Source organism: Eurypyga helias, unplaced genomic scaffold, assembly GCF_000690775.1.
Source record: "Eurypyga helias isolate BGI_N326 unplaced genomic scaffold, ASM69077v1 scaffold18895, whole genome shotgun sequence".
NCBI classification, from domain to species: Eukaryota; Metazoa; Chordata; class Aves; order Eurypygiformes; family Eurypygidae; genus Eurypyga; species Eurypyga helias.
This window is the reverse complement of record NW_010252247.1, coordinates 1-16589: the sequence shown is the minus strand read 5'-3', so window position 1 is coordinate 16589 and position 16589 is coordinate 1. Positions and strand designations below refer to the sequence as shown.

The following is a 16589-nucleotide window of genomic DNA, read 5'->3' as shown; positions in this document are numbered from 1 at the left end:
TGAGGACACGGGCCCAGTGTGAGGACAGTGCAGTGGGGATGCAGAGACAGGGGCTCACCAGGTTGGGGTGGAAGAAGGGATGAGCTGCACTCCAGGAGCTCTGGGAGGTTGAGGGCAGGATGGTGCCTGGCCTGGTGGGGCAGGATGTAGAGGGTGGGGCGCGGGCTTTTTATGCCCAAGTCAGGGACCTTGGACTGGAGTGGGAGGGAAGGTCACTGGTGAGGTAAAGGAGACGGAGGGACCAGGGGACTGGTGGGGCTGCCTGGTAAGTGGTGGAAGAAAAGCAACAGAGAACAAAGAGGAAGGCGGGTATCTTGGGAGGGGAGAATCCTGCAGGTTTGGCAGGGAGCAGGCACAGACAGAACCAGGCTATGGAAGGAAAACATGGTCCCCCAAAATCCATTTTTAAACCCTCTCTCCAAAATGGTCCGTGGTGGGAGTTAGGTGCAAAATGGATGGCAGCCTTCATTTTGGCAGCAGCAGGAGCTGCCATTCAGGTGGCTGGTGACTTCCTTCAGCCATGTTTGAGGTGGAACTGAGTGATTCTTTACTTGCCCTGGGGTCCTTCCTTGTGGAAGGGAATTACCATACCCTGACAATGAAATGGTGTCAGCGCAGTTCCCTGTTACGTGCACAGCCATTGAAAGGACGTCGGCAAATGAGGGATCAGAATTGTCCTGTGTCTCATAGCAAGACTCTGTCTGTTGGCTGAGATGTTGCTGTTACCGTGCGAATGTAAAGTTTTAGATGGTGGTGTTCTTTTTTTTTGGCAGCTGAGGAAAAAAAGAAGCTTCTCTTTTGCCCTGTCAGTGTAGAAAATAGGAATTGTATCTCAGGGGACTTTCAAAGACGTTGACTGACCTGGATGCCGCCTGCCTTGCTGATTTCAGGCGAGGGCAGCTCAGCAGTGCCGCTGTCACGTCAGCGTGGCTGTGCTAACCTGTGTTCCCTTTCGTTTCCAGATCATGTGAGATTACAGGGGTGATCCTGCACCAGGAAATGACTATAAAGTTAGTGGTAAATAACAGTGGTAATTGTGGGGTTTTCTGCTTACCCGAGAATTGATGGGATGAAGGAGGAATTTGGTTGAGGGGTGGAATGGCTGTAGCAGTGGTGAGCATCCCTGTGATTTACACGCAGCAAAGCCAACTTTGTACGTGCGAGTGCTCTTGCGTGGCGCTCGCCTTGAGGAAATTGCAGCAAAACATACTGATGGGAGCTGTGGGGTTGTTAATTAGAGACATGCTAATTAACAGGTTGCAGCCCGCTGCAGCGAGATCTCTAGTATGAGAATGAGGGTGGACTTAGATGGAGCCCTGCATCAGATGATTGTACTTTTCTGCCTTGCTCGAGGGCAGTTTCTGTGTCTTCTGTGGAAAATTTAAAGTTGGGCACTGAGGTTCTGATTTGCTGCGATGAAGTCCAGTGCAGAGACTGGCCTCAGATACTTTTAGGAAAACAGGCATTCTGGCAGCTTCCAAGACAGGATTTGGATCCAGTCTGGATGGTCAGTATAGCGTAATTTGGGACTACAATGTAGCTTGTCGTTCCTGAGTGATTTTTGTGATAACTGGAAGAGAAATGCGAGTACATCCTGTAACAGGGACAATGTCTGATGTAGTTTAAATGACGTTTTGAAGTTAAAGTGCCAAGCCCAAATGAAAGCAAACTGCTTAATGGGCGTCTGAGCAAAACCGTCCTACGTTAGCTCCCACTTGTCTGGTGCTGGTGTGTGGCAAACGAGCCGGGTGACCTTGAAGCTTGTCTTGCCGGCCTGCACTGGCAGATGCCGTGGCAGATGAGCCCTGCTTCCCCAGGAATGAAAGGATTTCAGCAGGCTGCCGTTCGAGCCTGTGATCTTTCTTCCTCCATAGTCATCTGTCCGTACCAGTCACGTGCAGCGAGGGCTGTTTCACTGCAGAGATCAGGGAAGACCGAGGGGAATCTATCCCAGATAACTTGACCGGCCGCGGTACTACCGGCAACTGAGCTGCGTGCCTTCGTGCAGCACGGGCTGTTACATGTTTCTGGGTGCTTCACAGGAACTAAGAGCTTTATTGTGGTCGCTGGGATTTTCGGTATGCCAGAGGCAAAAGGAGAAGTCAAGGGCGCTGGTGCTCTCGGAAGGGAGTGAGAAGTATCCGTGAGAATGTTGTGAAGCGGGGATTCGTTGAAGTTCTTGGCTGCTTTGGAGTGTCACGTTGGTGGGCTGTGAAGGGGAGCCTGACAGGGTTATTAGTGCAGGCAGAAATGGTGATACAGCAAAAGCTCTATCGGCTCCAGAGGCAATGCAGAAGAAATCCTGTCGGGTAGTGAATTATCGGTACCGTTGGTGAAATCTGCACCTAAAAACTGGACTGGAAATACCTTGGATGAGTCAAGAGGCTATTCACATGGTGTTTAACGTACCTGTGGGATACCAAATGGCTCGCTGTGGGTAGGGGAAAGTGCCAGGCACAAACCTGATGATGACCAGATCATAATGAGCAGGGGGATACTTTTTTTAATAATGAATCCTCCTTACGAGAAGAGAAATAGGTCGGCGACTCAGTCCATCATCTTCACCCCTTTTCCCCCTCCTGTGCTGCCTCACCACCCGCCTGCTCCTTTCTGAAAACCTGGATGCGTTGACTGAGATGAGCGTAGGTTATTTCCCTGGGCAACAGAGTATGCTTCTCCTTTCTGTAGCCTGTTTGTTCCTTCTCTGAAAAAGAAAATAGCTTGTTTCGATGCTTTTACCAGACATCATCCATAATGTTTTACTGTTTGATGGAAGGGGAGGGGGAGTAAGCCGCATAAAGTGCATTTGTCTTGTCGGGTGTTCATGAATCCCAAAAGAAAGCCTATACCTCAAACGTCAAAAAAGCGCAACCTGCAAATAGTTTCTAAAAATGCGTATGTCTGTGGTTTAAAGAAAAGCGGGGAGAAAAAAAAAAAAAAAAGGCACTTCCTCATCCATTTTGTAGTCCTCTGCTGTTTGTTTTTAAGTTTCAGTATCTTCTGTCAGAATCGTGGAAGGACGTCATGTAGCGTTGTGTTAGAGTCTCAGTAGGGGCGGTGTGCAAGTAGGTGCAAATAAAATGCTGTTTTGGCAGCTCCTCTGCAGCACAGAGTCAAGACTTAGATTTTTAAATACCTTTTTATGTTTTGGAATTGTGTGTGAAATGTGAATTTCTAGCAGAGCCTATTTTTAGAGATGGGAGGATATGCAGACTTAATGTCACTTTATATTAAATGCTGATGAAATTTTCTTAACCCACTTGTAAAATTTCCATAGTGGTATAATGCCATGAAAATAGGATGTTGAATATTTTACAGCGAGAGCAGAGATGCTGTCATATGCTCAACTAAATGGCCGACGGGAATGGTGGAGGAGGAGTTTTACAAGGGCACATAGTCACAGAACAAGGGCAACGGGTTGAAACTGAAAGCAGGGAGATTTAGATTGAATATCAGGAAGAAATTCTTCCCGGAGAGGGTGGTGAGGCACTGGAACAGGTTGCCCAGAGAAGCTGTGGATGCCCCATCCTTGGAATTGTTCAAGGCCAAGCTGGATGAGGCTTTGAGCAACCTGGTCTAGTGGAAGGTGTCCCTGCCCATGGCAGGGGGTTGGAACTGGATGGTCTTTAAGGACCTTTGCAACCCAAACTGTTATGTGATTCTATGATTGTCAGTCTTTGTTGCTCCTCTGTGAGCTAATCTTTTAGCTTCTAGTATAATTGGCTCGTAACTTACAGATCAGTTGGAACATGAGCTGCTTGTTGTGTGAAGAAAATCCACCATGGAGATCTTCAATTGTATCGCCTCTTTCATCTCAGCGCTTCTGTAGCACTCAAAATAAGCCTGTAATTTTGTTTAGTTTATGAAGTGTCCAGTTTTATGAAGTAATATACATAACAAATAGAAGCATTATATTTTTCTTGCCCCACAGAGCTTACGGTCTAACTCGAAAAGGGATTTGAAGATGAAGGGAGGGTGGCAGCTCTTGCTGTTGCACCCATAGTATCCTTGGGCTGGTCTGTGCTTGAGGTTATTCGGTGCTGGCTGCCTGTCTGCAGGCTGCTCTTTTGTTTGTTGTTGCGTATCCATACATCTGCCCCGAGAAGAAAGTTTGTTTTTAAGACAAGGGGCTGTATGTAAATTGTGTGTATAAACATGTATGCATGGGACGGCTTTGTAAAAGGGTCTGTGTGATGAGAAAACAAAACCAAGAAAACAAAAATAAGAAAACAGGCCAAAAGACAAAGAATTTTTTTCTTGTGGAAAAAAACAGCTTTAAGATACTTTATAACTGCTGTTGTGGGGTGTTGTATTAGAGCACCGAATCACAAAACAGTTTGAGTGGGAAGGGAGCTTAAAGACCATCCAGTTCCAACCCCCCTGCCATGGGCAGGGACACCTTCCACTAGACCAGGTTGCTCAAAGCCTCATCCAGCCTGGCCTTGAACACTTCCAGGGATGGGGCATCCACAGCTTCTCTGGGCAACCTGTGCCACTGCCTCACCACCCTCTCCGGGAAGAATTTCTTCCTGATGTCCAATCTAAACCTCCCCACTTTCAATTCAAACCCGTTACCCCTTGTCCTGTCACTACAGGCCCTTGTAAAAAGTCCCCCCCAGCTTCCTTGTTGGCCCCTTCAGGTACTGGAAGGTGCTATAAGGTCTCCCTGGGGCCTTCTCTTCTCCAGGCTGAATACTGTTGTGTTCCTTTTTTGGTCTTCCGCAGTGGTGGGGAGTGGGTTGGTGGCTGTCATCGTGCCAGTGAAGTCATACAGAGTTTCTGTAGGAAAAAGACTGTAGAAGTTTGTGAGTGGAGACCTGTTCTAGGTTTGGGAAGAGGATTTCCTGCCCTCCCTGTGAATATCCAAATACCCAGGGAGAGGCCGAACACTCTCCATAAGGTGCGGGGCAGGAGGAGAGCCCAGAGGTTCGCCCCACAATGCTCTTCCTGTGCTCTGCCTATGGGTTTCTCATCCTCCCCATCTTTCTCCGGCTGGTTAGTGCTTGGGAAGGCGAGACGTGTCTTGCTTTTCCCTAGCACAGAGGGCTCCCTTAGCAGCGGGGAGGTGGTAAGGAGAAGCAGCGCTTGATTTTCTGCCTTGGCCGTGAAAGCTGGTGTCTTCTTGTGCTGGTTATTTCAGCAGAAAAACCTTCTGACTGAGAAAAATCACCCTCCGGGCTGCCCAGAGGCTCCCAGATGCCACCAGTTTTCACGCTGCTCCCGATCTGCCATCTTCTGTAGCAGCTCTCCTGGAAAAAATGCTTGAGAGGCTTAAAAGGGAGAGATCTTTGGATGGCTTTCAGCGGCACCGTAGACACTGGGACAAAAACCAGGTTTTTAAGAGAAATCTCAGTGGCAGATGGTGATGGCATCCATCCAAGAGAGCTTCCTCCTTCCTCCCTTTGAAGGCACGGAATTTTCTAGTTCTCCCGTAGGGAAGAGCTGTCGCTGCCCTGCTTGTCCATGTTGGCTGTCTTCCTGTCAATGTAAGGAAAAAAGATCCCTACCCTGTTCTACACACTGTTGAAATAATTTCCACCTCTTATCTGTGTGCCGCACCCCTTTCCTACAAAAATGGGTTTATTGGGAAATTTTGTCCATGCCCCAGATGACTTGGCTGCATGGAAATTCCTTTATGGTAAAGAAGTACTTAATTCTGAGCTAGCACGCTTCTTCCTTGGATTCTTAACCTGTGGCTGGGGTGTATATAATGAGAGATCCATAATTAAGAATCATTTGGTTTAAGTTAATTACCTTAATAGGCTGTCTTTGAGAACTGATCCCCTGTGAGTACTGGAGGTGTAGCCGAGCTGCTGGCAGATGGGGAGCCCCAGCTGCTCCGTGCAGACGCTTTCTGCAGCTGGTGCGGTGTGGAACTGGCTCCCGTGTGATGTTGTGTCCCTGCTGGCGGGGGTTGGACGCTCTTTTTGGGGCCAGCTGGGGTTTAGCGGGGCCAGTGCTGAATGAAGACTAGTAAAGCCCTGAGCCCAACCCCACCGGTTCACCCCAAGCTCTACAGGCAGCGTTCCTGTTTCCCTGTTCAGCCAGACTGTGGTGTGCGTGACGGGATGCCTGGCGTGGTTCACCCCACGCTTCATGTTCTGCTGGTTCAGTGGCAGCTGTGACACCTCAGTTTGTAGATACTAAAAAACTGAAGGTCTTGAGGGCACTGAGAATGAGCTGGGATGGAGTTTCCAAGGAGCTCCTGGTTTTTGGTGAGTAGGAAAGCTTCTTAAACTGATGGGCTGAGTTGTTGAGGCCTTAAAACTTGGAAGGTTTGTGTCTTTGAGTGTAGGAGTTTGGGGTGTGAATTTCACAGAGGTCTTTGTACTGAACTGCTGCTGTTCTAGTGCACAAATGCATGTGCCGCCAGCTGAGCATCTGCTTCCAAGTGGAAGCTTGTGCTGAAGCCGCCCATAAGGCACTTCCAGTTACTTGGGTTCGCTGGGGTACCGCGCCGTAGTTTTCAGAAGCTTTTCTGCTGCACCCTAGTGAGGGCAGCACCGGGACCCCACTCCGTGCTCTCTCCTGGTCCTGCCCTTGCGTAGCTGGGCAGGGTGAGGCTGGGGAGAGGATTGCTGTCTCTGAGCACAGGGATGCTTTTAAAGAAAAACACGTGCAGGCTTCATAATGCAGGGAAAAAAAATTGCATGTCCTGACAGGAAGAAATATATTCCAGAAATCCAAAGGAGGTTTCCCGGCACCAGGACAGGAGGGTTTTGGAACCAGTCCCTTCCACAGAGCAGAGATGACGGAACAACTGAGTGCTTTTAAGAGGGGGGAGTTTGTGAAAAGGGAGTCCAGGATGTCCGACACTGTGACAGGCAGGAAGAGACGTGAACTGGCATGTACCAGTTCTACTCGCTGGAGGGACTGGGGCAGCAGCAGAAGGCTCTGGTTTGGTTGCCAGTGCCCTATTTTTACCTGTGTGACGTTGATGGTGTTTTAGTGCTTCTTCTCTCAACAGCAGGGCCTGGTGCTTGTTCAGAGCATTTTTCTGCAGTAGCTAGCTGGTAAATCTAGGACTGTCATCTAAAGAAAGACAAAACACTTGGAGGGGGGTCCCATTCTGCCATTAATATGGGGATTGCTGACTTACGGGTGTCTATGCTGTACTGGAGATGACATTAATATGTCATCAGGAGGGCCTGTGTGCAGGTTTTTGGTTTAAGGTGTTGGGAAGAGCAGGCGAGTGGAGCAAGCGGATGCTTGGTGGGTGTTGTTTGCTGCCCTGGAGCCCATCATGGAGAAGTAATGTCCTTCTCCGTGTTTGGTGAGTGTGGTCTCCAACTCCTGTTTGCCAGGTGGGAGATCATGGAACCGCAGAATCACAGAACGGTTTGGGTTGGAAGGGACATTAAAGACCATCCAGTTCCAACCCCCCTGCCATGGGCAGGGACACCTTCCACTAGACCAGGTTGCTCAAAGCCTCATCCAGCCTGGCCTTGAACACTTCCAGGGATGGGGCATCCACAGCTTCTCTGGGCAACCTGTGCCACTGCCTCAACACCCTCTCCGGGAAGAATTTCTTCCTGATGTCCAAGCTACATCTCCCTCTTTCAGTTTAACCCCATTACCCCTTGTCCTGTCACTACAGGCCCTTGTAAAAAGTCCCCCCCAGCTTCCTTGTAGCCCCTTCAGGTACTGGAAGGCTGCAATAAGGTCTCCCCGGAGCCTTCTCTTCTCCAGGCTGAACAAGCCCAACTCTCTCAGCCTGTCCCCATGGCAGAGGTGCTCCAGCCCTCTGAGCATCCCTGTGGCCTCCTCTGGACTCGCTCCAACCGGTCAGTGAAGCAGCTCAGGTGCTACTGCCACACTCTTCCACGACAAGGCCCTTTTTTTTGGGGATACAGAAACCCTGGAGTTTGTCCTGCCTTTCCTTTTACTTATACTCTGGGGTCTTGGACTCCTCGTCCCAGGAGGGTGCTGCTCCTTGTCTGGTGGGGATGGGGTTCTCCTGACGTTATGTGGCGAGGCTCAGGCAGCCAGCGTTCCTCTGTTGGGAAGGAACTTCACTGTTCCATTGATTTTGCAGAGCACTTTGGTAAGGTTTCCTGAGGGAATCTTGCAGTAAGGCACATATGCTGAACTCCTCTCCAAGTAAAGCACTTTCCGTCCTGAAATGCTGACAGAGTTGGCAATGTACAGGTGAGCAGGTACCAGTGTACTGGTGTACAGGATGAGCAATTGTCAATGACAAAAATCCTTGAATTGCTCCTGCTGCCTTTCCCCGTTGGGCCGTGAGTCAGATTTCTCTCTGTCATTCATGGACAGCTGTTTTTATGTCTGTTCCTGTTTGAAGTAGATGCCTTAGAAATGGAAAATGATTTGGGTTCAGAGGCGCCTCCTAAGCATGGAGTTTGCATCTTCTTTCAGGATCTCTTTTGGCGATGGTTGGGGATGGCCTCTGTGTAAATATATAAAAATAACTGTGGGATTTCAAAATGCCGCGGGTCAGGGATGGCTCTAGCAGCTCCCGGGGAACGGTGATCCCCAAAAAGCGCCTGTCCTACCTCCGCCCTGCGCCGCAGCCACGTTACCCCCCCGGGAGACGCCACGTGGTCTGCAGACATGCGCCTGGCTGCCCTGTGGCTTTCCTGAGACGGTTTTCTTTGGGAATGACTTCCCCTCCTGCCCCCGAGCTGTGTTCTTTGCTGTCCGCCTCTAAGTGCTGCCTGTCTGAGTGTTGCTTTCTGATGCTTGCTGCTCCCACAGCTTGAGTGGGGGGGTCTCGGCCTGCACCCCCTGTGCTGCTGAGGCCAGGCACGTGCTCTCGCTTGGGCCATTCTGTGTTCTGGGAGTGGCTGCCGATTCCCAGCGCCGAACCCGAGGCGGGAGGAACGCGGGCTTCGTTGTGCCGCGTGCTTATCTGTCCGCAGCTGCAAAAGTACCAGCAGCATGCTGCCGTGCCCGTCTCCGATGTGTATGAATTTACTGAAACCCAAGACCCCTCTTCCCAGGGGAACATCAGGAACATCTGTGCTGCGTTCGGGTTTAGTTTCTAACCATTCCTTTTATTCCTTCTGGAAAAGCCGTGGGGGTTTAATCCTGCTGCTATAAGCCATAACATGTGGCTACGTTTTTCTCTTCGCTCCGGAGCCCGTGTATCTTGTTAGCTCCAGCCTATCCTCTAGCTCATTAATAGTAATATTTATCCGTTCCAGTTCTCGGCTCTAATCGCAGATTCCATCTGAGCAGGGTTTGCTCTTGATCCTTTCCAAGAAGCTCATTATCTCCTACAGCCATAAATGTTGCTGGGCCTGACACTAATGCATATTTTGTACCAGGGGGGGATTTGACTAATAAAATAATCCAATTAGACATTTGTTTTTGTCTCCCCGGGCCATTTTTGATTGCTTGTCTACCTCAGTTATGTGTTGTAATTAGTTACCGTTTGTACATCCCTTTGATGTGAAAGCACCGGTGTTACCCTTGGCGCTGGATCAGGACTTCATGGGAGAGGTAGCTGGGGATTCAAACGGCAGCGGGCGTACGGATGCGGTTAGACCTGCGCTGTGTGGTGGTGGTGCAAGGGCTTAGAGGGTTGAGTATCAAACGTTGGGAGCTTCTTAGCACGAGGAATCTCAAAACAGGAGTTAAGTCCATGTACAGAGGAGTCTCAGCCACGTTTCTGAAAGATAGACCAGGCTGCTAACGTGTTCTGTCTTTTTTCACAAGGGCAGGGAGTGACAGGACAAGGAGTAGTGGGGGTAGTGGGTTTAAACTGGACGAGGGGAGATTTAGATGGGACATGGGGAAGAAATACTTCACGGAGAGGGTAGTGAGGCACTGGAACAGGTTGCCCAGAGAAGCTGTGGATGCCCCATCCCTGGAAGTGTTCAAGGCCAGGCTGGATGAGGCTTTGAGCAACCTGGTCTAGTGGAAGGGGTCCCTGTCCATGGCAGGGGGGTTGGAACTTAATGGTCTTTAAGGTCCCTTCCCACACTTACCAGTCTGTGATTCTTGTGTTTTCCACTTCAGAAATAGTTCGGACAGCCCTGGGTGCTGGAGTCCCTAGAGAATTGCATGGGTTAATTCCGTTTATTCAGTATTTTGCTGGTGGTATGGCAGTATCACACCGTTTTTTTTTTTCTTTTTTTCTCCTCAGTCTTTCCTTGGTTTGGCTTGGATATCGGAGGGACCTTGGTCAAACTCGTTTATTTTGAACCAAAGGACATCACTGCTGAAGAGGAGGAGGAGGAAGTGGAAAACCTCAAAAGCATCCGCAAATACCTGACGTCAAATGTAGCCTACGGATCTACAGGCATTCGGGATGTGCACCTTGAACTAAAGGACCTTACCCTGTGTGGACGTAAAGGCAATCTGCACTTTATACGCTTTCCTACTCATGACATGCCTGCTTTTATTCAGATGGGAAGCGAAAAACACTTCTCAAGCCTCCATACTACCTTATGTGCCACGGGAGGTGGAGCGTACAAATTTGAGCAGGACTTTCGCACAGTAGGCATTTTTGGCTTCTATACGATTAGGATCGGGTAGTTTTGTTAAAGCGTAAAACTAGAAGGTTTTCTCCGCAGCCTGTAAAACTCCTCTAAATCTTAGCTTTGGGAGAGTGTACCTCACTCAAAGTAAACTTGGTTCAGGAAACCGCGCGTGGAGTCGAGTTCCCATCTCCCAGTTAGGGTGCTTTCTTCCCTGAATGCATGCCATGTGCCTGTAACTAAAATTACTCACCAGCTTCCACGGCGTCTGCTCTTGCAAGGCTGTCTCTGCATTATTAATCTCTAATCATGCTGATCCCAGTCCTGTGGGTTTTTTTTTTTCCTCATCGCCATCTTTTCGCATGCTGAATGTTTGCCTGGTTGTTCCTTTGCTCCGGTGGCTTCGTGCCTAACGCATGTGTGAGCGAGCCGAGCGGGCTGCGCTCGGATTCGGTGGTAAGCTCGGCGAAAGGAGGTTAGTAGCTGGGGTTTGACAGCATCCTGCGGCTTTGTTGTCCGTTCGATTCTTTTCCGTAGGAGAAAACCTTGTGTGATAAATACTTTTTTTAACCAGGGCTTGAAAAAATGCGTTGGATAAAGAGGCTTTTTGCGCAGTCGAGGCAGTGGCCTGAGGGGAGAACAGTTTCATACCTTCCTCCCTTTATTTGGTGGGGTTTTGGGGGATAATTTATCTTCTTTTGGTCAAACAGTTCAGTCTCTTCTCATTTCCCATCGTTTTTCACGCTAATGCCTCGGAGTCATTGGAAGTTGGTGGGATTCTCTCGGCATCCATCTGTGGATCCAGTTGTCCGCTCCCCACCCTTTCCCACCTGTGCGCTGGAGGGACAGGACGGTTAGCAGCCCGTGTGCTGGCGAGAGATGGAGCCCTCCTGCCGCCTGCGCTTCTCGGCCAGTGCAGGGAGGGAAGGAGGTAGCCGGGGAACGCGTTTTTCTAGCCCTGAGCGTAACCACGCCGCCTCCCTCCTCAAGCTGCTGCTTAAATGTTCATTTTCTTCTCCTCCCCCCCCAGATGGGTGATCTTCAGCTTTGTAAGCTGGACGAACTTGACTGCCTTATTAAAGGAGTTTTGTACATTGATTCGGTCGGATTCAACGGGCACTCGGAGTGCTACTATTTTGAAAACCCGACGGATGCTGAGAGGTGTCAGAAGCTCCCGTTCAACTTGGAGAATCCCTATCCTCTCCTTTTGGTGAACATCGGCTCAGGAGTCAGCATTTTGGCTGTGTATTCAAAAGGGAACTATAAACGGGTCACGGGCACCAGGTGAGTGCTTGGAGGGAGGGAAATTCACCTTTGGGTTTTGTTGTAGGGTCTGGAGGGCATTTCTGCCTTGTAGCTGAGGTTTTCGGGGACAAGCTGCAGTAAAGGGGGTGAGTTGAACCACCGAGCTCCTGCTCATGCGGCAGTCCCTCATCTCTGCCAATAAAGATCCCGCCTGGAAGCGGGAATCTGAATTTCATGTCTTGGTTTCCTTACTTCAACGAGTCTCTTTAATTCCTATAACTGAAAAAAACAGCTTCTGAGCTGGCTTATGGGCCATCAGAGAGATCCCTTAGTTTGGGATTATCCCAAATATACTCACACTGTTAACAGCTGTTAGCGTAGATCCTAGCAGGAAAGATTTGGAATCATAGAATTGTTTTGGTTGGAAGAGTCCTTAAAGACCATCAAGCCCAACTGTTAACCCAGCACTGCCAAGCCCACCACTACACCATGTCCCTGAGCACCTCATCCAAACGTCTGTAAATCCCTCTGGGGATGGTGACTCCACCACCTCCCTGGGCAGCCTCTTCCAATGCCTGACAGCCCTTTCCGGGAAGAAAAGGTTCATCCTGACTTCCAAAAGTTACTTTTTTTTGGTGGAAGGGAGGCTGGCACGGCAGTAATTCTCCACAGATGCTGGGCTGCTGCAGGTGCCCCTGAAGATGTGGCTGTCATTGCAAGGCAAAGCCAGAGTTCTTGGTGGCTTTAAGCTTCCCGGAATTTCTTGAAAGTTAGCAATAGGAATAAAATAAACCCTGGCAGTATAGATACTACACATCATTAATGGGGTGTGTGCACAGTAAAGTGAACAGGACATGGTGGTGTTGGCCTTTTTGTTGCCCTGAGTTTTGAACAGCTGTGTTCTAACACCCCGGTAGCCCCTCAGGTCTGGTATTTAGTTTAAGATCAACTTCTCCAGGTGCTGGGAAGAAGGTGGATGTGGTAAAATAAGACTATTCATTTGTCGTTCAGAACCATGCCCTCTGCAGGCGGCTGTGCCATGGGGGGTTCCTTACAGGCTGTGAGGTTTTTGAAAGTAAGAGATTTAGAGAAAAGGGTCTGCAGTGACAGGACAAAGGGTAACAGGTTTAAATTGAAAGTGGGGAGGTTTAGATTGGACATCAGGAAGAAGTTCTTCCTGGAGAGGGTGGTGAGGCACTGGCACAGGTTGCCCAGAGGAGCTGTGGATGCCCCATCCCTGGAAGTGTTCAAGGCCAGGCTGGATGAGGCTTTGAGCAACCTGGTCTAGTGGAAGGTGTCCCTGCCCATGGCAGGGGGGTTGGAACTGGATGGTCTTTAAGGTCCCTTCCCACCCAAACCAGTCTGTGATTCTGTGATTTAAACCTGCTGCCCTCCCAGGGTTATTTCACTGACAAGAAGAAGCTGAAGGAATGGGGCAGCCGGAGCCAGCTCAGCTGCATAGCTGAAAGTCCTGACTTTCGGAGGAGCGAGCCGTCCTTTTTCTCTGTCCCTTCAGAGGGCCCGAGGGTGACGTCCATTTGGCTTTGTGTTGCAGCCTGGGAGGAGGAACCTTCTATGGTCTCTGCTGCCTTCTTACCGGTTGCTCCACCTTCGAAGAGGCCCTCGAGATGGCATCCCACGGAGACAGTACCAAAGTGGACAAGCTGGTGCGGGACATTTACGGAGGAGACTACGAGCGATTTGGATTGCCGGGCTGGGCCGTCGCGTCCAGGTAATGACTCGGCTGGGTTTATTTTCATTAGATATTCTGCAAGGATGGAAAAAACGGATTTACGTGGCTGAGGAAAGCAAGCGTTCCTTCCGCTGTTTTGTTCTAACAGGTGTAAATTACTGATAGCAACACTTTTTAAAGTGAGAAATAAATACCCCCATGATGAATCTCTTTGTTTAAATTAGCAGTTCCCGTTTTCTCCTGGGATTCTGATGCAAACGGGCCTTTAACCCAAAAACTGTCTTTGCAGCTTTGGAAACATGATGAGCAAGGAGAAGCGGGAATCTGTCAGCAAAGAGGACCTTGCGAAGGCGACTTTAATAACCATCACCAACAACATCGGCTCCATAGCACGGATGTGTGCGCTTAACGAGGTACGGAGGGGAAATCTCTGTCGTCGCGTCCTGGCCAGAGCATCCCTCGTCTGCTCCTGTCACGCAGGGTCTCTCTTCCTCTGCGTACACTTCTGTAGATGTCCCTATCCCTGTTTTTGGACGGTCAGGGAGTGGTAATCCACTCGTTTCAGATCCTTTGGTACGCTCTGCCCTCGCACGTCTGCGCGGTTTGAGCCAGACCCTTGCGCTGTGAATGAGTTCGGTGTTGGCTCTTGGTCTCCTTGGCTCCTTCGCTTTGTTCAACAGCTGCTCTGCGGCTGTTTGAGCAGCAGCGGGTTCCTCAAATAACCTGCAGCGCTTGGGACCACAGAGGGAGATGGAGAGGTGGGCAGAGGGGCTGGACACCTTGTGGTTTTTACGAATTGCTCTCATTTTCTTGGTCAGGCCCCACCGCTTCCGCAGCCGTTCCTGTATCTCTGTGCTTTCAGCTTCTTTACAGTGCTGCCTTGTTGCGTTCATGTCAAGCAGCATTGTACAGGGCTATGAAAGAACAGAGGCGTGCTCACCACTCCACTCCGAGCCTGTTCCTGTGGGATGAGCGAACGGGGCATGCTCCCGACTCCGGTTGCGGTTGGCAGACACTTATGTTTACCTTCCTGTAGTGCTGAAACCAGGCAGGGTGTCTTACCAACAGTCCTGCCCACAGTCTCGTAGAGTCCTCGCTCTAGAGGACACAGCTGAATGCAAAGAGGATGCTGACTAGTCGGGGGAAAGCGTTAAGGAATGTGGGGATGGAAGGAATATCTGTGGAATGATGTGAGTGAAGGAGCAAACAGCACTTGATCCCGATTCCGCGGTATGAGGAGGAACTGAAAATTACTTCCCTGTTAGAGAACAAGGCGGCTTCGGAGTTCATCGCTTAGCTCAGAACTTCGTTGGGATTGAAAAGTTTGGGCCGGAAGTCTGATTTAAATCCAAAATGGCACTACTTGGCTGGTCTTTTGCTTTCTTTCAGGACTGTGTTGGTCATGGGCTTCTAAATCTTTTTTTATTTTCCTTCTTTTTTCTCCCTGTTAACAGCCATTCGGCTGTTTTAATGATGAGGCAAAGGGATCAGAGAGAGGAGATGGCATGTGATGATCAGTGTTCCTAGCCAGTATAAAGGGTCCCAGCAAAATATCAACCATTTTCATCCAGTTCCTAATTTGGACAGGCTGGGGCTACGCCTGTGGATTTCCTGGTAGTGTGGAAGAGTGAGAAAGAGCCTGTCCTAACACGTCCTGGCTGGAGCTGCTTTCGGAGAGAACTGTGGATGTTTATCATGTTCTGTAGATCCTGCCCGACACTTTCAGCAGGCACGTCAGTCACAGAACCACGGCATTGTTTTGGTTGGAAAAGAGCTTTCAGATCATCAAGCCCAACTGTTAACCCAGCACTGCCATGCCCACTGCTACACCATGTCCCTGACCACCACATCCACATGTCTCTTAAAACGCTGACTCCACCACCCCCCTGGGCAGCCCATTCCAATCCCTGACAGCCCTTTCTGGGAAGAAATTTTCCTTAATATCCAATCTGAACCTCGCCTGGCATAACTTGAGGTCGTTCCCTCTTGTCCCACAGCTTGTCACTTGGGAGAAGAGACCAACCCCCACCCCTCTGCACCCTCCTTTCAGGGAGCTGTAGAGAGCGATAAGGTCTCCCCTCAGCCTCCTCTTCTCCAGGCTGAACACCCCCAGCTCCCTCAGCTGCTCCTCACAGGACTTGTGCTCCAGACCCTTCCCCAGCTCCGTCGCCCTTCTCTGGACACGCTCCAGCACCTCAGTGTCTTCCTTGCAGTGAGGGGCCCAAAACCGAACCCAGGACTGGAGGTGCGGCCTCACCAGTGCCCAGTTATTTTATTTGTCTTCCGGCGTGGTCCCTTCCCTCCCAGTGCAGCCCCGGAGGTGCCAGCGCCCCCTTTCCCATCTCACCTCGCTCTATTGAACTGTCCCTCGCTGCCACCAGGCCCCAGGCTGACACGGTGTCATCTCCTGGGTCACAGATCAGCGCTGCGATTTTGGGTCCAGTCCTACAATTCTGAATTCGGAAAGCTGCAAATGCATTCCAGCTCCTTTCCCTGCGGCTCCTGTCCCCATGCACCAAGGCAGTGACGCTCCTGAGCTGCCGGGAGCAGCTGCTGGGGGTGATGCAGTTTCTCTGGGTGTCGTTGCTTTTCTGTCAACGGGTGACTTCCCTCCACTTTGAGCTGGTGGTTTTTCATCAAGTCCCAGCGGAAAATGCATTTGAAAAGCTGGATACAGCTTCAGCTGGATATAGGTGTAACGTTTTCCTTCTCACCTGAGTTTTCATCGTTGCAAGCAGAAAATGGAATTTAGCCTTAACGTTCCATTATTTATACTGGTTTTTTTCCTTAATACTTGCAGAACATTAATCGAGTGGTGTTCGTTGGCAATTTCCTCCGGATCAATACAATCTCCATGCGGCTTCTGGCGTATGCTTTAGACTACTGGTCGAAGGGACAGTTAAAAGCACTTTTCCTGGAACACGAGGTGAAATTACTTTTAAAATTTATTTTGTCTTCTGTCTGAATTAAGTCCTCAGTGAAAGAGCTGTGCAGCGTCTGTAGCTGTTGATCCATGTGCAGCCGGTTCCCAGAGCTTCACTGCAGCGTCCAGTGCAGGATCACAGAAACCCCCTGTGTCGTTCCTGTAGCTGATAGAAGTGTTGTTTGCTCCCAGGCTCATCTTCCTTCTTACATTTCTTTGAAGACTGTTGACAGTAGAGATAAACAGCCCTTCATCTCTGCTGGAGGAGAAGGACTGGGGGTACTGG

The 16589-nt window shown here is 50.0% G+C and overlaps 1 protein-coding gene across 1 annotated transcript; it reads left to right on the top strand.

Moving 5' to 3' along the window:
* Positions 1-10108: 10108 nt before the first annotated feature.
* Positions 10109-16345, top strand: PANK2 (pantothenate kinase 2; the record flags this gene model as incomplete). Its single annotated transcript, XM_010152308.1, has 5 exons — positions 10109-10461; positions 11473-11726; positions 13243-13419; positions 13670-13793; positions 16181-16345. Coding segments are annotated over 5 exons (1073 nt in total), but the record flags the coding sequence as incomplete, so codon positions are not given.
* Between the last annotated feature and the right edge of the window lie 244 nt (positions 16346-16589).